This window comes from Aythya ferina, assembly GCF_964211825.1.
Source record: "Aythya ferina genome assembly, chromosome: 3".
NCBI lineage: Eukaryota > Metazoa > Chordata > Aves > Anseriformes > Anatidae > Aythya > Aythya ferina.
In genome coordinates this window covers 104922929-104950270 of record NC_140298.1, presented here as the reverse complement: position 1 = coordinate 104950270, position 27342 = coordinate 104922929, and the positions used below count along the sequence as shown (strand labels likewise).

The 27342-nt window shown below is 37.5% G+C and overlaps 1 protein-coding gene across 3 annotated transcripts in view; it reads left to right on the top strand.

Annotated features, from left to right (window-relative positions):
- ROCK2 (Rho associated coiled-coil containing protein kinase 2) overlaps positions 1–27342 on the top strand; it is a 103252-nt gene that overhangs the window by 50864 nt on the left and 25046 nt on the right. For all 3 annotated transcript variants that reach the window (XM_084516020.1, XM_084516019.1, XM_084516021.1), the window contains exons 3-10: positions 3409–3509; positions 10414–10551; positions 13107–13367; positions 18838–18982; positions 23305–23443; positions 25141–25232; positions 26069–26228; positions 26951–27014. In XM_084516020.1, coding sequence (XP_084372146.1) covers positions 3409–3509; positions 10414–10551; positions 13107–13367; positions 18838–18982; positions 23305–23443; positions 25141–25232; positions 26069–26228; positions 26951–27014 — 1100 coding nt within the window. The remainder of the gene's footprint in view (positions 1–3408; positions 3510–10413; positions 10552–13106; positions 13368–18837; positions 18983–23304; positions 23444–25140; positions 25233–26068; positions 26229–26950; positions 27015–27342) is intronic.

Sequence of the window (27342 nt, the reverse complement as noted above, 5' to 3'; positions counted from 1 at the left end):
TGCGAAGAGCTGGGCTCTGTAACCCTCAGCTTCTGTTTAGGCCAGCCATTTGGACTTCCCAAGCTGAATAACTCCAGCTCTTTCATCTTCTCAGTGTACATTGTGTGGTCCAACCTTTCTTGGTGGTCTTCCAGTAGGCTAGGGAGTGTTTAAATATTTTTTATTGCACTGAGGAGCCCAAATCTAGATACACCATTCCAGATGCAGTCTCACAAGTAACAACCAGGGGAAGAATCACTTCCCTACTTCCCTCAACCTACGGGCTGTGTATTAACCAGAACAACCTGGTGGTGTCCAGTCAGTGCAAAGGCTTAATGCTCGTTCGTGTTCATTCATCCTGTTGTTCACTAGGGCTCTCAGATCCCATTTCTCACATTATATGTTCTGGTTGGTGGGGCTGCACCTGGAGTACTGTGTTCAGCTTTGGGCCCCTCACTACAACAAGGACATTGAGGCCCTGGAGCATGTCCAGAGAAGGGCTACGGAGCTGGTGAAGGGCCTGGAGCACAAGTCCTGTGAGGAGCGGCTGAGGGAACTGAGGTTGGTTAGTCTGGAGAAGAGGAGGCTCAGGGCAGACCTTATTGCTCTCTGCAACTGCCTGAAAGGAAGGTGTGGGGAGCTGGGGATCAGCCTCTGCTCACAGGTAACTAGTGATAGGACTAGAGGGAATGGCCTCAAGTTGTACCAGGGGAGGTTCAGGTTGGAAATGAGGAGAAATTTCTTCTCAGAAAGAGTGGTTAGACATTGGAATGAGTTACACAGGGAGGTGGTGTACACCGTCCCTGGGGGTGTTCAAGGAAAGGTTGGGTGTGGTGCTTAGGGACATGGTTTAGTGGGTGACATTGGTGGTAGGGAGACGGTTGGACCAGATGATCTTGAAGGTCCCTTCCAACCTTGGTGGTTCTGTGATTCTTGTAAGAGCAGCCCTGCCCTCCACTGTGCTCCTTGCCATGTTATCAGTGAACCTTCAATGAGGAGACTGATATTATCTTCTGGACCATTAATAAAAACACTAAACAATATGGGGCAGTATCAATCCCTAATTCACCTTGTTTGGAATTAGCAGCCAGTTGGACAGGTGAACCTCTGACCACTGCTTCAGCAAGTTTTCCACTAGCCGTGTAATTTCTCCTTGCAGTTGGTGTCCTCCCAGTTTGACTGCAAAGATGCACTGAGATGCTATGTTGAAAGCCATGCTACAGTCAAGGAAAGGACAAGTACACTGTTCTTCCTTTGTCTTCCATCTTATCAGGGAAGGTGATTAAGTCCTTAATTCTGATTTCTTCTACTGTGACTGCCCGACATTCTGCTGTCAGCTTCAGGGAGCTGGGAGGCCTGTGAACAGGCCAGTAAAGCCTGAGCCAAAAAAAGGCACAAGAGTACCTTGATCTTCTCCATGTCCTTTGCCACTGAAGCCCTACGCCACTGGGAGCAGTGGGCCAACATTTGCATCATTCTTTCATTTATTGATAGTTTTACGGCTTTATAAAAGCTCGTTGCCCTTCATAACCCTGGTTAGTTTTCAGCTCCAGCTGAGCTTGGCTTTCCCAATTCCATCCTCATGTGCCTGGGATATTGCTGCTGGGTATGGGGTAGCCCAGCTCAGCTTCCGTGTTCCAAACCTTTGCTTTTTGTGCTTGAGTTGAGGCAGAGGTTATCCATTCAGCTAGCGTGGCTCTCTGCCATGCCTGCTTGATTTCTAGCTAACTAGAACAGACTGTTCTTGTGCTATGAACACGTCATCTTCAAAGATCAACCCACTCCTCTGCCCTCCACTCTAGCTTCCCACAGGATCCTGCCTGTAAATCCCCTGAACAAGCTGTAGTCTGTTCTCCTGAAGTCCAGGGTCTGCTGTTTGCCCTCCTCAGTTTTCTCCGGAGCTTAAATTTCACCAACTCACACTTGCTTCAGTCAAGGCTGCCATTAACTTTGTCATCCCTGGTCAGTTCTTTCTGGTTTGTGAGTAACACATCAGGGTGTCTCCCTGACTGGGCTTGCTGGTCACTGGGGTTAAAAGAAATGCTCTCGATGGTCAGGAATCTCATAGATTGCTTGTAGCCTGCCAGGTTGCCCTTCAGGAATATGTAGGAATGGTTAAACTATTTACCAGGTATTTGTTATCATTAACTTCCCGCTGACAATGCCATCTTTAATGTCATACTGAATTAACTGCATCTCTAATCCTTTGTTTCCCCCATTAAGTCTGAAGTCCCTTTTAATTCCTTTCTTGGGATCGAATTCCACAGTCTTTGACTGTAAACAGGGATATCACAATATACACCTCTAGTCCTCTCTGGATGTGAGCATCCACAGCTCTTCATGCAATCTCATGATATTTCCTGGCAGAGATCTTGCTCGAGCCAGCCCTTTTTGGCACAGTTCTGCTCTTCCTATAAGTATGTGTGAGGGCAATATTGAGACTTGTCACTTTTAAGAAAGATCACCTCCAGTATTTTGGATTGCACTCATTGCTTCCATTAGCTTTTATCATTGTAAATAGATTTTTTATTTTTTTTAAAATGCATTTAGCCAGGAGTGCATTCACTAGCATGCTGCATTTGCAAAATTACAGTGGCTTGGACCTTGCAGTTCCTTAGAATTTGTCCAAGGTCAGAATTTCATTGACTTTCCTTTCATTGACTTTCATTGAGATTCCCCCAACTGCAAACAATTTTTTTTTTTATATATTTTTTTTTAAAAATAACTTAGCTGCAGAATATTGTACCAGAGAATACTAGAACGTGATATTGTAGATCTAACTTTTAGAGGTGTTGGCGTATACTACAGAAGTGGTGAACACTAAGGAAGATCTTTGTGATGACCAGTAGTTACATAAATATACTCAATGAATTACAATATCATGAACAAATTGATCTGAAATCATATCCTAGTGTGATCTAGCCTGAAGTTGTGCCTGAAGGTTACTGAGCTGTATTCCTCACCGCCTGACTGTTGTGTAAAAGCTGGCTGTACCCGCAGTGCTTTTGTGTGTAACAGGGACTTGGTTCACTTGGTTTACTCCTGTGTTCTCCGTACAGTGTCCATCGATTGTGGTGACACAGCATATGGCCAGGAGTAAACGTGTGAAAATTCGAGATGGGCATCTCTGGTTCTTGTCCTTATCAGAGCCTTCCTGGAAGCTTGTTTATGATTATCAGAGGTGTAGAATGAGAACTGGCAAAATCTAAAAGAAATTTCAATTGTTACATCTAAACAACATTCGTTGTTTTTCCAACAGAGCTTTTCTATGGTGATTCTATGGTGACTACAGATTTCAAGAATTAGCAATAAGGCTCTAAACATTTGCATACAAATGTCTTATTTTGACTCTAAATGGCAAATGTTAAAGAAAATTACTGTATTTGGTTAACACATGCATTACAACACATTTTATTTAATTTGCTTTAGATGAGAAGATTGTGGAAAAAATACGAGCTTTACAAATGAAAGCTGAAGACTATGATGTTGTTAAGGTGATTGGAAGAGGGGCCTTTGGAGAAGTACAGCTGGTAAGATTGATGATTTATTGATTAAACAGATTTATGGCTGTAGTCAAAACCCTACCCAGTCTTGCATGCTTTATATCTAAAAATGTGTTCTTACAAAGAATAAATGTTAAAGCAGAAATTTCATTGTATCCTGAGGTCATTTCTATGGATAGTAAACCAATACAGTCTAAGTTTAGAATGTGATGGATTGGAAGGGAAACTTGGGAAACAGTTTGCCATGCTGTCATCAGAATGAAACAGGCAGTTCATGGCAATTTTATTTTTTTGGCCACAGTTATCACCATGTAATAATGTTTGAAACCCTCCAATTAAAGAAGAAGCTAATAGTGCAACAACAACAACACCAACAACAAACTTCTTTTTGTCTTGTAATTTTGATCTTTGCATTGTATTTAACTGATATGATTTGTGTATTTTCTTTCCATTAAGACTCTTCTCTTGACATTTTCTACCCAATAGCCGATCCTATATAATATCTAATGTCAGAGATGGATTACTTTTAAAATTTATATTGCAAAGAAATTCTATGTCAAATAACAAAACAAAAAAAGTTTTCACTGTCTGACTTAATATATCATGCACAGTTTGCATTTAATTTCGATTTGTCCTGGATTTCCATGTCATTTTGTGAGATAAACAGCAGAAACATTTGAGCACATGAGACAGATTGATATGTCTGTTTTGAAACATGCTATAGGTGTAAGCAGCTAATGGAATCTGAGAATACCACAAACAAGTTTCCGTGAGCTAACAGGTAGCTGTGTATCACCTGATCCATGCTAATTTTCTGTGTAAGCATTTTTAGAGGATGTGAGAGATGTGAAGTAAGTCAATGGAAAGGGGAACAACTAATTTGCAGCAATTAAAGCTAGTTTACTCATTACCAGAAGGTAACAGAAACTCTATTTTGCTTAGGGCTTTTGACATGGAACTGGCATTTTACTGTTCTGTGCTAATTTTGTACTAAAAAGAAGGAAAAGTCATATCAATGGTAATACAAGGTATTTTTATAAAACACAGTATTTTGGAGAATTCTTGAGAAATGTTGCAAGTTGTTATATCTGCAATGCTCATAGGAGGCACACAATGTATAATGGTAATAAATCTATTACCTGTTTAACAAATTACTTGTATATTCCATACTAGTATTGGTGAAATTGGTTGGAAACATGGAGGAAATACAAGCTTTTACAACTGTTTATTTAATGTTTATTCCTTGTTTACTTTGCAGCAGTGACTTGATCAAAGTTGTGTTGTCTTAAGCAGATGCAGTTTTGAGCCTTCATTACCTATAAGTCAATATTTATCATCTCAAAATAGTTACAGCAAGTGTTGGTTATCAAATTAACAAATTAGATAAGTTGAATAGTGGATTGCATGTTGTGGTGTAATACAATGTAAATAAGGTGAAGCTTTTGCTTGCATACTCTTTCTGGCTAATTGTATAACGTGCTTTTCAAGGTAAAATGAAAAATGGAGTAGGGGAAAACGATGGCTAGCTTAACACTACTTCTGTGCCTTATGGGTAATTTGCAAGATTAGATGTAATCCATGGGGCAGTTAACAGCACTGAATCAGCAAGTTTTATTTATTTATTTTGTTTTATTTTTTTAAGGCAGTTTCATCCAAGTGTGGCAACATGGGAATGTAGCTCCCTCTTCCTTATTTCTTTCTCAGTCAGTTGTGCTCTGTTTCTATCAAGAAGAATTTGTGAAATACAGAGAGGGATATTTCCAAAGATGCCATTTTCAATCAAAACTTTAAAGAATTAATGGGTGTATTGCTTTTATATCTTTGCTGGCAAGAGATCAAAAACAAAACCATCAGCAGAACTCCATGTATTTGAGAAGCTACTGCTGCAGAGAGCTTTGTAAGAAAATGGTCTATTCTGTCTTTTCAGTGATAGTCAATTGTTTCATATTAAAGTCTTTTATTAGACATTTTTTCATTGTATATTTGCACTTAGAGCATCTACTCGAGATGCTTTTGAGATGCTCTTTTTCCATGTGCTCGAGTGGGAATCGAAGAACAATCACGTTGTAACAACTGGAGTTCCTCCTCCATTTATTGTTGGGAGGAGATGAAAAGGGGAAGATGCCAGTAACAGAAATTGTTGGCGTTTTTTGGATGTCACGCTGACATATTTGCCGGAAGCATGCAAGAAAATTAAATTTTTAATGTGCTTCAAAAATGAAAATACATTGTTTTCTTATATACATTTCTAAGCACTTCATGTTTGTTTGTTTGTTTGTTTTTGAAATCATTAAATTGTTTTGTTTTGTTTTTTATTTTTTTTTTTTTTCATTTGCTTTTTGTCATTTAATTTTCATGTTCTTAATTTGTTCTGGCTTAGAAGGAAAACCTTTTTTTTTTTTTTTTTCCTCTTAACGTACTGTATCATGCGTACCTTTGTAAAATTTTAAAGTACAAATTGTTGACAGAGCACATACTTCAGCTAGGTAGTTTGAGTGGTCTGAAGACAAACTTTAGTTCTCATTTGCTTAATGTTTATAATGTAATGTTGAAACACACAGTAAATTGGTCATATATGACCAAAATAGTTGCTATTTTTTAAGCAGGTGCTTGAAGCCCCAAAATAAAAAAGCTAAAAAATGGTTGGTACTGGAAGGAAATCTCTTTATGTTCTTATAGAGCTCTTTTGTACTTCATGACAACTTGAAAGAGCATTGTTTTTCTGGAATGTAAACACAGAAGTAGAAACCATGATGTTGTATTGTCTTACAGCTAAAAAGCAATGGGTTAATAAATACAACTGTAGATCTGAACTAATATTAGCTAGTGATGAGGGCATACATACCTAGATGTTTTGCCTCATAAGGTATGATACAAGTTTAAACTATTGAGCTAAGCTTTATCTATTTCTACTCCATTCTTAATGTTAACACCACAGTTGCAGATGATGGATTTGCAGTAATCAAAATATTTTGCAACACATTCTGTGATCAAAATAGAAATTTGTTTCACTGGGGGCTACAGAAAGAACCATAAATAAAATGTGCTTGAGTATGAGTTAAATTCATGGTTGTCATGTTATCAGTGCCTGCCATTTGTGCATAAAGTTATGTAGAACAAATATTTTTTAAATATTTGTCCTATTTAAATATAACAAGACAAAAAATGAGCATGTTAACATATAGCATAGAATAACCAGCTGTGACTGCCTTCATGTAATTTTTTTCTTCCCCCAAGCTTTCTGCTTCACAATGGCATTTTCTTGTGAAACAAGCAGAGCATAGAGATCAACTTCGCAGATTATAAAGAAAGAAAAACATTTTTTGCTGTTGTATCTTATAGCTAGATTTTAAAAAAGAAAAAACAAAAGCCTTGATTTCCCCCCAACACACACAAATTCAGTCTGGTAAAGAGATTTTGGTGGAAAAGCAATTTCCGAGGACTTGAGAAGTATTAAACTCGACTCTTGTCCTCTGTCCTTCTTTGCTGGGTCTGTAGTGGGTCTGTAGTGGTGAAGAAAACTAAGAAATCCCTGTCTGCAGCCAGATCTCTTCTCATACGTAGTGGCGCGAATAAAAGTGACTGGTGTCTAGGCCAGACATAAAAATCAAATTATGGTGCTTAATTTGTTGCTTGTGGTTCATACAGAAACAGCAATTAATGAAAGCACATCCTGAGTACCTCTTTTGTTTTTACTTTAGGAAAAATCCTCTTGATTTGAAATCAAAACTTCTCAGTTCCTTTGCCCAGGTCTGATTACACAGTACTGTAACACTGCAATGACGCAGCAGGCTGACGTGGTCGTATGCTGGAACAGAAACTAACAGCTAAATCCTTCTTGTGCTGGGGTGGTAAAGGATGCTCTGGGTGACAGTCTACGCGGTGTGATTTAGTGTTGCAAACCAGTGGTTGTCATAGCATGTGTAACCAGGTGCTGGTTTAGTATTTTCCAGGAAATGCTTTCTCTATGAGGCTTTGTTCCCCAAACGCTGCTGATGTTGAAGCGCATATAAAGCAGTCATGGTCTCTTAACCAAAAGTTTATCAGGATGTGAACTTCAGGACCCTATCTGCAGAAATTTCCTATGGCTCTATTAAGTAATTTAGAATATTCAAAACGTGAGGGTTAAATTCACAACTTCACTCTAGGATTTTCATTTCTTTAACAGTAGAAGAGTTGGTACCATTATAAGTCCACACACTTCTACATACTTCTGTTGTTTTATTTGCCTACAGATTATGATCTGATGTGAATGCTGTAGAAATTATGGATGCATTTTGTGCATTTTCTGAAAGTCCTACATTGATGTGATTTTTTGTCTGTCAATGACGAGGCAGAGTAGAGGGAAATTCTCATTCCTTACTGTGTTCTAGGAGTTAATGAGGCCATGTTACTTTATGCTGATGGCATGAAGGGATTTTCCTACCTATTTTGAGTGTTACGCTGGTGAGCTGCAGTTTAAATTTGGCAGTTCATTTAACCAGTTGGAAGAAAATGAAACATCATGACAGTTTAATACACAAACAATCTGCTATACGAGCCAATATATGTATGTACAAATATAGCTCTTGAGTGAAGAGCCCAGTGGCGAACATCTAAACAGGCTGTCTTCAGCAGCCATGGTTGTGATATAAGAAGTAATATAATTGGTAGGTCTGTTCACCTGCGAAGCAAGCCAACACAGACAGCCTTTGGATGTGCCAGAAGAAACCTATCTTGAATTTTCTCAAGAAATAATTTAGTCAAATAATAATCCAATGTCATTACTTTAGAGAGGTGCAAGAGTTTCTTTTGCTCCTCCTATGCATGACCCTTCTTTGGGGTGTGTACTGACTACTGGAGTCTTTTTCTCTAAGTAATTGGAGATAATTGTTTCTGTAAATGAAGGCAGCTGTACTAAACTACATGATGAATTTAGGAACCATAAACTACTAAAATGCCTTACAGAGATGTATATGCAGGTTCACAGAAAATGCTTCTGCAATTAACCAAGATTTTCTTTGAGGTTTCTTGTTGCTGAGTTTGTTCTGTTTTTGAGCAGGATTACAACAGCTCACGTTATGGAGTGTAGTTTGTGGTGTACCACCAATTCTTTGTAAATACTTCCATCAGGGATTAGAAAATGGGAGGAAGGTAGTTTTCAGTATTTTCTTATAAGACATGTTCACTCGCTGGTTAATTGTTAATGTTCGTAGCATGCAGGTGACGTGTTTCTGTCTTAGGGTTTGGCTGGAGGTTTTTTGACTTAGTTATGCAGAAAGTTGTTGGTCAGTGTTAAACTGTGCAGTGTGTTGACATTAAAATTTTTGTACATGTTTCTTGAAAGCAAAAAGACCCAATTTCAAGAACTGTAAATTGATAGGTAATCCAGTTTCTATACATGTTTTCATTTCTTCTAAGATTTTACTTTCTTAATTAATTTTTAACCTAATATTTTACCTGTTTCTACAAATCATTCCTTTTAGCTTGAGCAACAAGCTCAAGCTCATGGCTCCTCAGGAGCAGGAGGCTGATGCTCCCGTGTTTGTAGACCACATAAGCGCTTCTCTGAAGCTTTGCACTGCAGTTATAATGAACCTGAAGTCGTTCGATTTGTACAGGAAAAGAGCTTATTGAACATTATTTCAGGAATCATGATTAAATTTGGACATTGCATCAAACTAACAGGTTGGGTAATATGATTTATTTTACTACACATTAGGTTTTAAAATGAACCACAAAGGCTTTACCATTTGGTTCTGATGTCACAAATTAGGCCAACTTAATTTTTTTTTTTTTTTTTTTTAATGCATAAAATATGCCAAAACTTAAGATTCATGATTTCTGCTGACTCAGACATCTCATAGATGAATAGTCCTCACCTTGATTTCTGCAAGAAACACTTGTAAATGTTACAACAGTGACCCTTTAGTAGTTGTTTCATTAGTAACATAAATCAAATATTTCACTAACAGGATAATGACTTTACAGTCTGTCGTAAGGATTTTCTTTCATGTCCATATTCAGATGAAATTTTCCAAAATATTTTCAGATTTGGTGATAAAAGTTTTAATTTCAGTTTTCTAACAAGATCCGTATTACTAATTTCACACCATTTGAAATGAATTTAAAAACAAGAAAAGAAATAACAGTGTTTTCATGAAAACATAATAGATGGAAGAATCTGAAGTGGACTGCTTGCAGAATTTGTAACAGATTAATGAAACAGAGATTGTGTTCAGAATAAGAAGTTGTAAACAGAGTTGCCTTTTTTTCTTCTTACGTGATGAAACTTTTAAAGGGAGCATAGAAAAGCATTTTCTTTTTCTTCTGTAAAAATAATTATTTTATTTTATTTATTTTTTTTTTTTCTAGTACTCTGGTGATTTGAAGTAGGCGTATTCACTCAGAAAATGTTAGGACCAGTCTTGCTCTTTATGGGAAGGTGGCACATTTCGGATTCTAAGAAAATCTTTTAGCAGGTTCAATTGGATTAAGCAGGCTACTGAAGACAGCCCTCATTTTTATGGTCATAGCCATATTAACAAAGAACATATGTTTGTGCATCAGTGCATCTTCAGTAAAAAGCAGACATCCCAGAGTCTGCAGCCCTGAGGTACGTCCTTCCTGTGGTCCCACAACTCTTCCTCTGGGGTTGCAGCAGCAGCTGCAGCAGTTGGCCAGGCTCTGGCATATCTTCCTTTGCTTGGCATCCGTGTTTCTTCCGTACTATGTTTTTTGGAGCAGCTGTCAGGTTTTTCTTTCCAGGTTTAGAAGTACTCAAGTTCTTACTGTGTAAGTTGGATATATGAAGATCTGGAGGCATCACATCCCAACAAACAGTTTGCAGCTAGGAGAAATTTGCTATGTTGGTACTCAATTTTTTTATTATTATCATTTTATTTTTAGGAGACATACTGAAAAAGTTGGTTTGCTTCTTCCCAACTAACAGGTTCGCCATAAAATGACACAGAAGGTTTACGCAATGAAGCTACTTAGTAAATTTGAAATGATCAAGAGATCAGATTCAGCCTTTTTCTGGGAAGAAAGAGATATCATGGCCTTCGCCAACAGTCCATGGGTGGTTCAGGTAAGGCAGAAATATAAGAGTAAAATAATAATATTAAAGCCATAAATCATTCCTAGTCTTGAGCTGCCTTTGACTTTACCAAATTGAATGTTTTAGATTCAGATCGTACTTTTTAAAGATGCGTGTTTCAGTGAGTTTTGTGCGTGTGGTTATGTTAGGACATAGACTAACTTGTATTTTGGTCGCTAAAATGCATCATAAAATTGAATTAAACAGAATTTTAAGTATCCAGAAATAACAGAATTAAGCATCCACATAATTATCGGGAATAACAGGGACATAAGAGAAGTTATGGTTCCAGCTAGAAAAAAATCTGTATAGGCATATAGTAACAAATGCCAGCATGATTTCCAGGCTTTCTTGATGATACGGTCAGTTGATCACAAGAAATTGGCATTATGAGTTCCTGAAGAAATTTCTGGCTTTTAAGTTGAGATATGCTAGGTGGATGAGTTCACACTCCTGGTGTCCTGCAAGATGGGAGATTGTAACAGTGGTTTGCTTGAAACCATCATCTCTTTGGTGGTCAGTTGCCACTTCTCAGCTCAGAAGTAATATCCTCCAGCTGATGGAGCGTTGACTTCTTCAGCTGTCTGTTGCTTGCAACTGTCTCATGGTATTCATTATCATGTTTGTAAAATGGATTATCCTTTTGGGAAGAATTAGTGCTAAATACTGCAATTTGTTATAATTGGTAGACTACACAGATTAATAAAATGCATAGTGAAAGTATATGTTTAGGGAAAAGTATTACTAATATATTTTGTTAAATAATTAATACACTTAAGTCTTCTCAGTTACATTGCTATGCTTCTGTATTTTTAGAAAGTAAAAACAGGCCTTAAGCTTTCCATGTATTTTTCATAATATTTTACATCATGCCTTCAAGCAATGTTTCACTTTTTTTTTGCATTTAGATGCTTTGCTCTTCTGAGCATATTCTGTGTTCTTGTCTGTATTCAAGCGAAATACTTAACAGGACAGATGATTTATTTATTACTTTGGTTTTGTTCTAGTGACAAAAGTTGTCTAGAAGTATTTTTATTTTTTTACAGTTGAACTGAATGATCATGCAGTTGAAAGAAAATGTCTGACTATTATCACAGGAAAGGGTATTGCATGATACTTACATGTGTATGTATATTTATAAATGGAAAATGTCAACTGTGTTATAGTTGCAATTGTGCTTTCTGTGATGAAGTGTATAGAGTGATATATTTAGCTATTGTGGTCCAGGGGGGTTGGAGCTGGTTTTAAGAAAATGTAGGTCCTGCTCTCTGAGCTAGAAACTGGGACAGCTCACACTGTTTTTCTGTGTCTTCTTCTTTGTGTGTGGGGAAAAAAAAAAAAAAAAAAAGGTGAAAGCAGAGCCCTAGATACTGTTGATTTATGAAATCTCTAGAGATCAATAGTGAAAGTGCTGTATAAAGGTATAGTGTTATTTATTGTTGTGTTAAATTAATGCCTTTAGGTATGGGAATATAGGCCCTATTTTGGATTTTAATTTAGACTTTAATGATTAAATACATGATCACATTGTGTATTGTGTATACTATCTACATGTATGAGTGAAAAGTAATACACAGTAAATTTTACTATGAAGGTCAAATCTCTGTAATAAATTTCCTATCTTTCTGGGTTCCTTGTCCTCCACAGACTTCCTAGTTCTGATTTCTTCCTTTCCATTCATCCTTTTTTTTATTGCCTTTGAACTTTGTGTGAGTACGTGTAACTTGGAAGATGTGAATAATTTTAGTTTTTAATGAGCAATATTCTCTGAGAAAGTGACTTTCAGATACATAGTGATTCTTTTTGCTGTTTTGGGTCATTTTCAGACCTGGTGATTGCTGAGTGAAATTCTATAAAACTTCAGTGCTCTAGGTCTTTTAAAAAGACTAAACTTATCTTAACTATCATGCCAGTTTGAAACACAGTAGCTGTAATGCATGCCAAACAGTTAATTTCATTGTTAAGGATAATTTCTTTACATTTTATTATTGTCATGTTATTTCTGTTCTCATTTTTGTTCTCATTTCAGTATACATGTTGTTTTAGGACAAAATCAGTATTGACAGTTTTTGTTTTTGTTTTGTTTTGTTTTTATAAATATGCATAGAAATGTTACACATATATATGTTTATAGTACATGAAATTCAGAAAGTGTGTAAAATACTCTTCACTGTTGAGCTATTTTCAAATCCTTACAAGGTACCCCCTTTCTCAGATTTAATATTTGGCATATTGATTCATAGCGATGCTTCTTAATGCCAAGAAACATGGAGATTTACATAGTCATGCCACTGAAGTAACAGGGAAATTTTTTTATTTCCTTAAAAATGAAAGTGAGAGTTTTCAAAGCTCACTAAATTTCAAGCTACTGCAATAATTAATAGGAAATAGAGATGGTTTGAATATATAAAATAAAGTTATTTTACATCCTTGAAAATGTATGCTCAAGCTTAATGCAACTTGAAGTATTCAAGTACTTTATTATTTTTCCCAGCTGTCTCTGAAAAGTAATTGTTCCTTTTTTTTGTTGTTTTTCTATGTTGCAGCTTTTTTGTGCCTTTCAAGATGACAAATACTTGTATATGGTAATGGAATACATGCCAGGAGGAGATCTTGTAAACCTTATGAGCAATTACGATGTGCCTGAGAAATGGGCCAAGTTCTATACGGCTGAAGTTGTTCTTGCTCTTGATGCAATTCACTCCATGGGCTTGATACACAGAGATGTGAAGCCTGACAACATGCTTTTAGATAAATATGGGCATCTGAAGCTGGCAGACTTTGGCACTTGCATGAAAATGGATGAAGTAAGTATGCAACTGAATAATATATAATCTATAAACTGTAATTCTAGGGATATTTTCTTATGAGTTATAACACTCAAAGGAATACTTACCAAATGGTCCACTTGGTTGGAAAGCTGTTCCTTGTCTCCTAGTTTTAAATACCAGGATACTTTAAATAGTGTAACATTGTCTATAACAAACTGTTTTGGCACATGGAATAAGGAAATAAACTTACTTTTTGTTATTTTTGAAAGCATGCGTGTTTATGAATTTCTGAGGTTCATCTTTTTGCCAAATGTCTGAAAAGCTTATGAGACAACTCCTAGTTTCAACATTAGTAACCTTGGAACAGTTCATAAGCTGACAGTTTTCTATAAATGAAATGATTTTATAGGCAAGGTAACATTCTTTTATATATATATATATATATATATATTATTTTTTTTACTAGGTCTAATTGTTCTCATAGCATCCTCTAGTGGTCATTAAAATGAGGTCACAGTAAGGCAGGAGTGGAATGTGATCTACTGATTAAAATTTATGTTTGCTATTAGTCAAAATGTCATATTTTAGCTGTCTAGATTGTATCATGTACAGCCAAATACAGTTTTCTAATGAAGTTGCGTAAGAATAGCTATTGTATTTTTAACAAGATGTACTACCTTGTATTATTAAAGGAGACATAGAAATAAAACTATCTTTAATAGTTTGCACAAATCTTCCCTGACAAACAGTGTCAGGCAATTTACATGATACATTCTTCCTATGAAATTATAACAGATACTCAAAAACTTGTATGAAAGTATGTTATCATTTGCTTGAAAGATTTCTGTGTTAATGTTGGCAAGGATGATTCTTTTTCAGCTTATTTGCTTTAATGTGTTAGATTCTGTATTATTTAGGTAGTGCTTGGTATAGTTTCTGAAATCTACTTAATTTGCATTTGCATTGTTAATTTAGTATCTATCCAGCTGTATCTAGAAATGCTGTCATTTTTTTTTCCCCTTCAAGTGACAATATATTACTCTTGAACAAACACATCTGTTTATTGAGATTCAAGTCTGTTTAGTTTGGCTGATACTGTAGTTGTTATTCCAAAGACGTACAGATTGTTTACCTCCACTTTCGTTACTTAGCTGCCTGTAGGGGACAGCCTTTATTTTAACTGGAAAAGTCAAAAGTGGTATTTGATCTCTTAATACAGTCTTTAGATTATCCTTCATTTTGAGCCAATAAAAAAGCTTCAAAAAGTTCAAAACACTTATGTATAAAAAAAGGTAATCGCTTCTGCTATGTTAGGGAGCCCAGAAATTGTGAACCAACTTTTTTTTTTTTCTTCTTCTTTGTTTTGTTTGTTTTGTCTAAAAGCATGGAATACTAAAATGTGGGTGATCATGCTATAAAAGTGAGAATTGCATGCACAACTCATAAAGAGCTATAGCAAGCTCCAGTTTGGACTGGGCATCATCAGTGAACTGGTGATCTCTTAAAGAAGTTAATTTTTAACGGGCTACATTTTAAGTTCCTCATGTTTCTCAGACTCAGTGGAATGGCAAAAATATTTTATACAGGAAGCTTTAGAAGTTGAGAGGCTCTGGACTGTCTCCAAATCTCATGCTACTTCTTACAAAACATGAACACATCCCAGCTGTGTAAATATAATATTGATGTTGGCAGGATGATTTCTAGACAATATATGCTTACCCAACACTTATTTATTTTCTCTGACTTGGAGTTCTTTTAGCAGTTGTACATATTAGCATCTTCCTCACACTGTTGAGAACTGAGGAAAATTCTGCTTCAATTTTTGTGGGAGACACAGTTTGGAAGGGAGACTTTTTTGATAGTTGCTGTGGAATTGAAATGAGTGTTAAGTTGTGCAGGCCACTCTGGACACTTGAAGCAGAATTCCTCCTTACCAGAATGTGGAAAGAATTGCTAAGTCTCTTAGTGATGTTTTCCAACATGAAAGGAACCGGTCTCTTTATGTATCTTGGTTGTGATGTTTTCTTGGTGGTCGTGTTGTATTGTTTTTTTTTTAATCTGCAACAAGGTGAATATCTGTAATTGAATAAAAGATGGAGTTAGCCTCAGAGGTTTAGTAGGAATTGTAGTTCCTTTAGGTACGTAGGTATTGGAAAGAAGCCCAGTGCAGGTTTCACCAGATGCTATTCTTCGGGCTTGCTGTAATTACTAAACTAGGCAGTAGCACAGTTGACTACTGTAGGTGTTGCAGAGCCAGAAACTGCTAGTGCTGCCTGGCTCAGTACGTAGCTCTGGCTTGTGCTAACTGTGCTTTCAGGACAGCACAGGCTTAGAAAAGAGATGTGACTGAAAGAGGAACCATTTATCAGTTGGGATTATTGCCTCAGCTCAGATAGCTTAGCTGAAAGAAGAAATGCTCGTCTTAGAACCTGGCGTATTTCACAGAATAACAGTACAATGGCTGAGGTTGGAGGGGACCTCTGGAGGTCATCTGGTCCAGCCTCCCTGCTAAGCAGGACACCAATTTCTCCTTGATGCTCCTCCAAGACTCTGCTGGATCCTTCTTCCTTCAGTTTGTTGTCTGCAGCCTGAGGGTAGTATTAACACCTGATCTGCACTGTCCTAACATGTCCGCACCAGCACGCTCCAGCTCTTGTTTGCTGATAAGAAATTCATGAGGGAATGAAAGTCTAATTCTTAGCCTTGGTCCAAGTCAGCAACTCATTCGGGTCTGGCTGAGGATGAAACCAGAACTGCTTTGCCTTCAGCAGTGTAATGGTTTTGTACGATCGGTCCTAGGAAACACAGCAGCCTCACAGCCAAATCTTCACAAGCTGTGAGAACATACTGTCTTGTTGGCAACTTCTTTTTTTGGTTGTTTGGTTTTGTGGTGTGTTTTTTTTTTTTTTTTTTTTTTTTTAAGCCCTTCACTGCACATCTGTCACATAGCTGCAGGAGCTTCCCTCAAATGGGCTTCCAAGATCCACCCTGATCTTTGGAGGTGGTGAGAAAAGTCGCAGGAAAAACGCCAGCCTGAGACTACTGAGAGGAAGTTCAGTATCAGAACTGCTATAAATAAGTGTGGTGTTCGGCATAAAGCAGCAGTTTAGGATTTGAAACACGGGAGTAGCACTTTGTCCAGAGAAAACGGCCCCCTTCAGATCTCTCCTCAGCTGATGAAATACAGAAGGCAGAAGCCATCTCACAGAATGTACAGAATGTCAAGATGTCATGGAGCGCACAGAGAGGACTTCCCTGTTTACTTGGCTTAGATGCCAGAGATCACAGAAGCTGGTCCGACCGTGGTAGTAAGAGTACCCAGTACTTAAAAATACATACAGGACAACACCCAAGTTTCTAGTCAAGTGATAATGCATTTTTAGATTGGCTCCTGAGACAGACAGTAGCGAGTTCTGTGGGGAGAAAGCGTAACCAACACCACATGGTTAAGAGAAATACAGCCCTCTGAAAGCTGATGTTAGCACACAGAGCCCTTTTGTTTTGCCTGGAGAAATATTTTTGTTTGTTTGTTTTGTTCTTTGACATCTTGTCTGAAAACTTCAGGCCTAGCAAAGTGGAATTCTTTAGTATCTATAACGTCATTGACAAGAAGCTTTCTTGTCGCCGCCTACCAGCCATCAGACTTGGGTAGGGCCGCCTGTTCCTCATAAAACATTAACATGTATAAAATATTAAAAAGTGTTCTTGTTTTGCTGTATTAATTACAGACGAATGGGAAATGGGGTGTCATTAAGTGCTTAGGTGTCAAGGTGATGCAGCTGATCTTGTGACTGAAGCTGCAGTCCTCAGAGAAACCTCTCAGCGCTGTTGTGGTGACACTGTATTTAACGAAGCTTCCTACCTGGAGACGAATTCAGGTGGCTTCAGCCAGGCTTCACCGAGGGAAGGCAGAGACATTCCCTTGTTGTAATTTTGCATTTGGGTAAGGAAGGCGTAGATGTGCACCAGTGCTGGAGGCTGTTGCCTCATTAAGATGCCGCAGCCCTACTTGCCTCAATGCTGTTAGAAGCAGGACGACAAAGTAATTGTTCTTCTCTTGTGCCAGATCCGTTTTTGAGTGTTCTTGGCTTTAGATTTTTGGAGCCTTTGGGCGTTAGCTTATTTTCCAATGTTATTTCCATAATGTCATTTAATGTAGAATGCTATATTTTTCTTTGTCCAAAGAATGCATTAGCTTCTCTAAAATGAGTTGCTTCGTTTTCTTAGCCCAGGATGATCAAGTGGAGTGCTTTTATCTGGCTTATAGTTCAGGAAACAGAAGTTAGCCTGCTCTTCATTCTGGAACCGAGAAATTAAACTTCCTTTACATTTGAGCTTCAGCATGGAGTTGTAGAGGAAGATAAGCATTTATAGGGAAGAGATCTTCAGTACTCCCTAAGTCTCTGCAGTATTTAATTACCACATTAGTGTTTTGGCCTACTGGTTCATGACTTTCCAGGATCCTGTTTTCGTACATAAATAAAATTTCCTGGCAGTTTGTATTGCATGTGAAAAGAAATACTGTAATTTGGTATCTAATTTTTCCATGTATAGATAGTTCCAAAAGCAAAATTGATTCTTTTAATTTCTATAGATACGGATTTTGGCTTCAGTTGTTCCTACTGATACTCTGTATTAACAGTCAGCCAAAGGTGATGGCAAAATGCACAGAGAACTTTGTAAGCTAACTTGGAAAAGACTTGAGGCTGAGTGACATAGTAAAAGACGAATGTATTTTTGGTACTTCTTTAGCTTCATCCAGGATTTTATTTCATTCACCCATCTGGTCTCTCTGGAATGAATGCAATGAATTTCATTAAAGGAAATAAGGCTTGTAAGTTTGAACCAGCATGCTGGCAGATCTGGTGTTATTTCTGCATCACTTAGCCCCTGCCTTTGTAGTCTGTCAGTGTGAAGCAAAGAGGATAAAGAATCACTCCATTAGTACAACTATGTGGATATGTTAATAAAAATCACTTAGTTATATTTTACTTTATTTTTTGTAAAACTTTTTGCTGTTCTTTAAACATAGTTTTAACTTTTTTCTAAGTAAAAAAAAAAAAAAGGCATTACTGTAATAATTTACCAATAAGTTGCTGAATTGTTTGAATTACACAAAAATGTTATGTACCTGCTTTGATGGGCCTAACTCATCTAATCAAAAGTATTCGGAAACTTGTCTGTGAATTTAGTGAGATAAGGACCAGTCCAATAGAGCATGTACTTGTTCATTTTGAAAACAAGAGTAAAATCACAAAACTTTTCAAATTTTGAGATGTATTTATTAAGGAGAGGAGAGCAGGTTATCAGGATTTCTCATTCCAGTCCATATTGCTTTTGAAGTAAAAAACAGAAGCTTTCAAATGTGTACCTCAAACCAAGTGTTTTGGGTTATATGTTTTTTTTTTATTATGTTTTCCTGGTTAACTAATAAGCTAGCTGCAGTTTTGTGTGAAGACTCAGCAGTATTTCTAATAGAGCTGTTTGACTTGCTGCTCTTGCACAGACAGGCATGGTGCGCTGTGACACGGCTGTTGGAACCCCTGATTACATATCCCCCGAAGTCTTGAAATCTCAAGGGGGCGATGGCTATTATGGACGGGAATGCGACTGGTGGTCTGTAGGAGTTTTCCTTTTTGAGATGCTAGTTGGTAAGTAGCAATTTCTTTCTGCTAATAACATTGGCATTTAGTCTTTACTGTGCCTTCAGATGTGCTTTGTTGCCAGGGGGCTGGTTGTGCGTCATTATCTCACAGCTTCTGGCTTCTGCCTGGTGTGGTGGTTTCATTCCTGTGCCCTGGGCTTTCTGTCACTCTTCTACTGCGACAGCTGTTTGGGTGCTTGCACAGCGATTAGTTCCCTGACTTGGTTCAGCTTAAAACTAATTCTTAGGATAGCTTTTGACTTGGATCAGCTACCTCACAACCTCAATAAATGCTTGTCCCATCTTTGGGGCAGCATTGAGATGTCAGGGATGCAGAGATGGGAAAAGAGTGGGAAGGGCAAGACTGTTTGGTTTGTTTGATTGTTTTCATGGTTGTTTTATTTTGTTTTGTTTGTATTTGGTTTGGTTTGTTTTTTCCCTCTTCTCCCAGCAATTGCTTCTGTTATGTCAAAATGACTATGGAAGTATAGCTTAATTCTTTGTTTTGTGCTTGGGTCAGGATTTTCCAATAAAGCAAACTGGACTGCTATGGCAACTAACATAGAATATAATCTGTTAAAGAGATGAGTCATCTGTGATTTAAAATACACTGAAGATCAGTATTATAGTCTGATTATAGAAGGATGGAATTGAGCATATAATTACTCAAAATTCAAATCAGCATGTTCTGGGAATGTTGCAGATCTGATGTTTCTGGCACACTGAGCCAGGAAAGACACTTCAATGTATGCTGCTATTGAAATCTCCATGCCTTTGGGAATTAAGGCATTTTGATGTACAAAAAGTATATTTTTTAATTATTAATCTCAAAAACAATTTTAGCAATAAATAGAATTCTTCTGTATTAAAATACTGGACATAGCTGCTCAGAAATGTTTTCTCAGAACTTCATTTTTTCCTGTATCTTAAGAGGATGCTCACTTTTTCATCCCTCTAACAAAAACATTTTTTGATGTGGAAGTGAAGAGGTACAGTTTTTACAGAAGCTTGGTTATATAAGGGATCCTATACATGCTTAGGACAAAAATCCATCTTCATTTCACTGCATCACTGTGGCTTTATTCCAGGCTTTGGGTAATTTAAGTTTAAGTGGTGTACTTTTATTTGGTGTACTTTTTCATTAAGTCTGGAGTTGTCTGTTGAAAAATTCCTAACATTTCAGAGGTCTCATGCATTTTTCCTACCAAAGGCTATCTTGTTATAATATTTGAACCTACACTATTTTTACTACTTTTTTTTTTCTTTAGTATTCAACATCATTTTTTATTGTGTATATGCTAGACTGCAATCTGTGCTTTTGTTAAGGCTATGATTTTTAGACACTTTTTCTGACGGGAGTTAAATCATGGCTTTGTTTCTGTTTTGGTTTTAGCCATGTCATACTACTACATGTGATTAACACTGTACCCTTTCTGCTGAACTCTCTGTCTTCATTCTTTGAGCTTCTCATGCCCCCCCCCCCCCCCCCCCCCCTTTTTTTTCCTTCATTCTGAGCCTCTCTGCCTCTGAAGAGGATATGTGATTTACTATCCATGCAGTCTTTTTGAAATGTTAAAACCTGCTTCACCTTCATACTGAAAATTACAGAGCCTGGTTATGCCCTGTAATTTGTTTGTTTATTTGTTGTTCTACAGTCATCATCTTATTCCAATCTCAGTTGTATTTCCTGTCTACCAGCACCAACATGATTTCCTTCAATGGCTTTGTTTACAAACACAGTATTTGAGGCTCATGTGACATCCATTTGATAGTGTTTGAATCGAGATGCTGCTTCTCTCAGATAACCTTTTAATTTTCTTGGTTCTTGTATTTGAACTATTCAAGACAGATCTTCTACTCCCACGTGCATATTGTTATGAAACAGACACCTATAAGATGGCTTGGAGTGTTTGATAGTGGCTAGCTGACTTTTGAAACCCTTATCACTTCTATTATCATAGAATCTGAATCATTAAGGTTGGAAAATACTTCCAAGATCATCTGGTCCAACCATCACCCTACCACCAACATCACCCACTAAACCATGTCCCTAAGCACCACGTCCAACCTTTCCTTGAACACCCCCAGGGACAGTGACTCCACCACCTCCCTGAGCAACCCCTCCCAATTTTAACCACTTTTTCTAAGAAGTTTCTCCTAATCGGCACCATCTCCCACAGCAAGGTAGACAATTTGTTGAGCCATGTAAGATGGATGAATTGGAGATGAAATGGAGATGACTGGTTCTTGATCTGTGGTAAGGATGAGCCAAATGATGCTGGGTGTACTCAGTATCTGCCTCCTTTGCCACAAAGAGGCCTCCTGAGGTGCCAGCTGCCACCTCCGTGTCCGCTGGCACCCACCCTATAAAAAGGGCTGCCCTGTGTCTGGCAACATGTTGCCAAGCTTCTCGCTCCTGCAGTTCAAGGAGACTTGGAGTTGCCAGGGTGCAGAGAAATCAGGCAGGAATTTCCAGCCTTTGAGCGGTGCACTGCAAAAGCCAAAGGATGGATGTCGTGTTCCATCTCAGACGGAAGAGGAAATCTCAAGAAGTGAGATTTGGCCACCTCAGTGGCCAACCCCACTGTAAGCGTCCAAGGCTGGATGAAATGGTACGGCTGGGGAGGAAGAGGAAATACACCCAAGAACTGGATGACCTCAGTGGCCAACCCCCCCATAAGCGTCAAAAGGTGGATGATGCAGAAATGGAAGTGGACCCACTGACAAAGATTTTGCGGACCATCAGAGCGTGGGTTGACATTAACAAAATGATGGCAATTTGGTGCAGATAGCCACCACCAGTGTTGGCACAAAGCATCAGAGCTCAGCCTGAGAAGAGCAACACCCAGGCCACAGACAGATGCCCGCCAACAGACTTGGCACAGACCATCATGGTGCAGCCTGAGAGGAGCAATGTCCAGGCCACAGACACACCCACCAACAAAGTCAGTGAGGAACCATCACAATGCACAATGCGAAGACTAATGTCTAGGCCACAGACAGACACCCACCAACAAAGCTGGTGCAGACCACCATGGTGACACATAAGGCCGACGTCCAGCCCAGGACCAAGCACCCATGAAGAAAATGGGGGCCGACCATCAAGGCACAGCCTGAGGAGGACGATGTTCAGCCAGGGACGGACTGGGGGAATGACTCTGTATTTACCACCAGTGGGAAGCGGGCGTACATTAGCTCAGCTGGCCCCTGCTTGCCTTTCACTTACCACCAATAAAAGACCTGTGAACTTTCAAGTGTTGTTTGAGCCATCCTTTCCTGTCCTTTGCTGAGTCCCCAGGGTTTTGACCGTTTAAAAGTTCTTTTTTGTCACCCTAGTACCAGTACCTAACATAAAAGAATTTTAGCGTTATCATTTCAGTTCTGAAGTAACCTTGTCAAGAGACAGTTAACAATTGTTTTTAAAAGCCTTTGTGGGCTTTCACACTTGCTTAACTATTTACTGTTAATTAATATTAATTAATAAGCAATTAATTATTCACCTTGTCCGTTAAGCCTATGGATTGGTTGTGAAAAGGGATTTTTGTATAAGTTGCAGCCTCTTGGTTACTGACCCGTACCATTTATATATCCAGCATGTTGTCAGTGAACTTCAATGTCAAATACCTTTCTTGATCCTGATTCTTCTTCAGTTGTCCCAGTTTTACCTTTCTAAGTTTACGTGTGCAAAGAAACTAAAATTAATTAAACCTTACACTGCAAGCTTCTGGGTGAGAATGGGCTGAGTTTTAAAAGCTGCCTGCCCACGTTACTATGGGCACCCAAGCCAATATAATTTGTCAGTCAACAAGATGTGAGAATGTGGGTTTGGTGGTGCTGTAATGCACTCTGAAGGCTCCTGCTCAGAGCTGCCTTGCCCCAGGCTTGCCTGCCCCTGGATAGGGGCCTGGGAGAGCAGTGGTGGAGTCTCTTCAAGGAATGTACCTCAGCAAATCCTTACTGAGTTTTCCTCTCCTACACCCTTGGAAGTGCTTGAAGAGGGGGTTACATGTGGGTGTCGTCCATCATGTAAATTAGAAAGCACAGCGACACTATTCAGGTAGAACAAAAGATGCAATTCACTGGGCAAAAGTTTGGTAGCAATATGTCATACAGAGAATGGTTTAATGTGTAACACAGGCATTTTGACAAAGGAATATTCTAGTAGGATATGCTATTTTGTACCTTGCACTCATTTTCTCTCTCTTAAATGTAAAGACAATTTCAGGCTAAACTGCTTGTAGACTTTACATCTCTTCTCTTTTTTGTCTTCTTCAATTTACATGACTTGAACACGCCTGGAAATCAATCATTTTACTATTTTATTTTCAGGCGATACTCCTTTTTATGCAGACTCGTTAGTAGGAACATACAGTAAAATTATGGATCATAAGAACTCATTACATTTCCCAGATGACGTGGAAATCTCTAAGCACGCAAAGAACCTCATCTGTGCCTTTTTAACTGACAGGTAGGTGTATGTATTATTTTGGTCCTGTCTCTATTTTAGATGGTATTAGCACATGTACATTGTAAAAATGAATTCCTTCCATTGCTTTTGCTAACTTATATTCAAATCTCTTTTGCAAAATCATCTGCGCTCTAGTTTGTCTTTTGGGGTGTTTTCCAGGTGCTCCATTTTATTTCTGTGACTAGTTCTGATGGCTCATGCTACAACATAATTTGTGCTGAACAAATCCTCCCAGCTGTTGTGTGGTGTAAAACAGAGCAACAAACCTGTAAGGTTGGAAGTAATTTTTAAGCCCCTAAAGGCAGGGACAAAATTGTTGTGCTCAGTGGGTATTGCTTATAAAAAATTAAAACATACTTTCATGAAGTTAAGCATACATTTACCTAGTTTGTTTAAATTTTCATAGAAGGTTTGAACTTTTTTTCATTTACCTTATGGTACTAATTGATAAGTATAGCTAGCAAACAAAGAGGATGTTCTGGCTGTAAATTAATCATAGAGGTCTCCCTTGGTGAAGCTGAGCTGTTTATTGATATTAGCCGTGTAAACTTGTTCTTGACCTGAATATTTAAATTTTTAGTGTCAAAAAGCACAGATTAAGTTGAATTTGTTTGACTTAAAAGAACACTGTAGGTCCAAAGTTAACTGTGGATTGATAATGCCTTTTTATGCTTTCCGGTGATCACCCAAATTTGACTTGTAGAGAATCTAGCTTGTAGAGAATGAGGGATTAGTAAAAATAAATGCATAAATACGTTGTCTTATAATGTTTTTTGCATTCAAAGAGAATCGTTTGTTCTACTGTGCAGGATCACACTCAGGAAAGATAGGCGTTAAGCGTTTCTAACCAGTAGCTGCAGGGTGGAGAGAAAAGAGGGGTAGAATTTAATAATGGGAATGCGGCGAGGTGTACTTCCACTACGTGTGTCCGTCTTCCTGTTTATATTTAGTGCAGTGCTTGGGCGACTTATTTGAAACAGATGCCTTCTTGCTGTATGCGTGATAACTGCTGAGGCACTTAAAGGGACAAGAAGAAATAAGCATCTACCCCGTGATTTATTAGTTATGTTACTCGCCTCGGTTTTATGCTCTGTTCCTGCAGATCATTTTAAGGGAAGCTTCTCTTGGTCGAACTGGAAGTTTCTTGTTGAACTTTAGGTTTGCTTCATTGTAAATATCAGCAAAAGATGTGTCAGGGTTAATTATGGGGCAGAGGATGGAATTCTTCAAATATTTATTTCAGTTCAGCTTTGAATAACTGTTCTGTGCAGTAAGTTAGACCTTCCTTCACTTGAGCCTTAAGGTTTGTCATGTGGTTTGGCAGACACCGGACTTCAGCAATTTTTTCTTCCCCCAGGGTGTTGGGTTTTGTTTTTGTTTTTAGTTTCTTATTTTTTGCCTCACTGCTCTCTCTCTTGCATTACTCCCCACGTGGCAGACTCCAACTTCTGGACGTTTTAGCAGTCGCAGGCAGTGGATATTAAGAAACCAAGTACATTTTATATAAGAAACTACAGACCTGTGGTTGGTGGTTTTTTGGTTTTCTTTTTTTCTTTTATTTGACTATTAATGCGGTTTACAGGGACAGCCTTTACAGAAAGTTGCTCTGCTGCTTATGAGCAAGTCAGAATTTAAAAACAAAGCAAAACAAAGTGCTGTTTTTCCTAATGTGAATTTGGCTTCTTTGCTATGTTTAGGGATGTGCGACTTGGGAGAAATGGGGTAGAAGAAATAAAGCATCACCCTTTCTTTAAGAGTGATCAGTGGAACTGGGACAACATTCGAGAGAGTAAGTAAATTGGTTTAAAAGTAGATTTTTATTCAATATTTGCATAAGACTACTGTTCAGTAATAGCATATATGAAAAACGCTTAAGGCTCTATAAATTAAGCAAATGTTTTCTGTTATCAGGAATCTCTCTTAAGCTTTCTTATTTATCATTTGTATTATAAAAGCTGTATCAGTAAGAGATAATAGATGTTTTTCCCACTGAAATTATTCTCACATTTATCATGCTTGAATTGTAGATTTCTATAGATTTGAACAGCAGAACTGGATGTTTTAGAAATCTTGGCAGAATAAATTTTTAATAGGTTCTATTTTTTGTGGCTTTTGTTATTGTTGTTCTGATGGATTTCTGTTTTATTTATTCATTTTTTAACCTTTTAACCTTTTTTAAAATCTGTAATTAAGACTAGCTTTAAGAATGGTCTTGTTGGTTTTACTGCTTTTTGTTTAAAGTATTGAGAACTTGATAGCTTTAGGCAGAAAAACAAGTATTTCTGTTCCTGTGCTTGATCATAACTTCTGAAGTATTTACTGAAGTTTCTTAAAATGGTGATTGCATTTAGTGTGCCATTCCAAAATGTGCTTACTTTAGCAAATACATTTTGAGCATTCAATATTCCATATACTAAGCAAATAATGAAAAAATACTTTTCCTTAGGGAAATAATATTATATATTATATCACAGTAATATATCACAGTAGTATGTACAGCTCTACTGCATGTTTAATACATATTTAACTAGCATGACAACTTACATAGTATGCTTCTTAATATTAGAGGTACCAGTATGTGCCAAGTGGCTGGAGTGAAGTTGATCTTTTCTCCCCCTTCTATAGCTGCTGCTCCTGTTGTTCCTGAGCTTAGCAGTGATATAGACAGCAGTAATTTTGATGACATTGAGGATGACAAAGGAGACGTGGAAACCTTTCCAATCCCCAAAGCCTTCGTGGGAAACCAGCTGCCTTTTATAGGATTTACCTACTATAGAGACAATTTGTATGTGAGAATTTAATATGCATTTTTAGAAGTACACCTGCATATTTTTCTTATATCCTACCCCTCTCCCCCTTTATTTTTACCCTAGATACATAATTTATTCATTGCTTTATATTAATTTGTGTCCAACTGTGAAGATACAAAATGCAGAATTTAAGTAGAATATAAGTATATTGTGGCTACCTTGATAATTCTGTTTAAATAAATAGTATTTTTATATATGTAAAAATATATTGTCTTTGTAAATCTGGTTTTGGCTTTAAAATACTAGATTTTAAAATACTAGATTTGTAGTTTAGCTCTAAAATAATTTGGTATTAGTAGAGTTAGAAAAAAGTTTATGCAAAATAATAGCTTGCTAAGGCATCACTTGCCTACCCCTTGCCTTTATTTAGCATTGTTAGTCGTATTCAGTGTGTTTGAATAGTCATGAAATAATTGCAAGTATTAATTAAAAATAAGCTGTTACAGCTTATTACACAGTAGAAGTGTCTTCAACGTTATACTTCACTTAAGAAGAAAAGATTCAAATTAGAGACATTCAAATTAGAAAAGATTCAAATTAGAAAGCTCTTACCAAGGTAAAACAAGTTTCATTCTGAGAATAGTCTAGGTCAAATTAAGATTTGCGAGAAGTGATTAAAATGCCTTGATTGGTGAGGTTGCCAAAGTTGTTGAAAACTTGAATAAGAGCAGGAGGGATTTGTTTTTGTTTTTGACAGGTTGCTAAGTGACTCCTCTCAATCTTGCAGAGAAAATGAATCAGTGCAATCTAGTAAAAATGAGGTTAGTGCCTTTTTTCTAAGTATTAATGGATGGTTAACTAATTTGGTTGAGTCTGTTACGAAAAAGCAAAGTCAAAACTGATGTCAAGAAATTTTTTTTGGGGGGGGGAGGGAGGGAGAGGCTTTTAGTTTTTTAATGTTCATTAATAAAAATATGTTTTCCATCTACAGTACAGCAAGGAGGTGAGTATATTATTTGAATTATGAAAGGAAGCAAATCATTCCCACATAATTTGTGTTGACATGATTTATCATGAAATACCGTAAATGTTTATTTGACAGTTTTCTAACAGTAAACCAATTGTGTAAGTGTTAAGGTACTCCTGTGT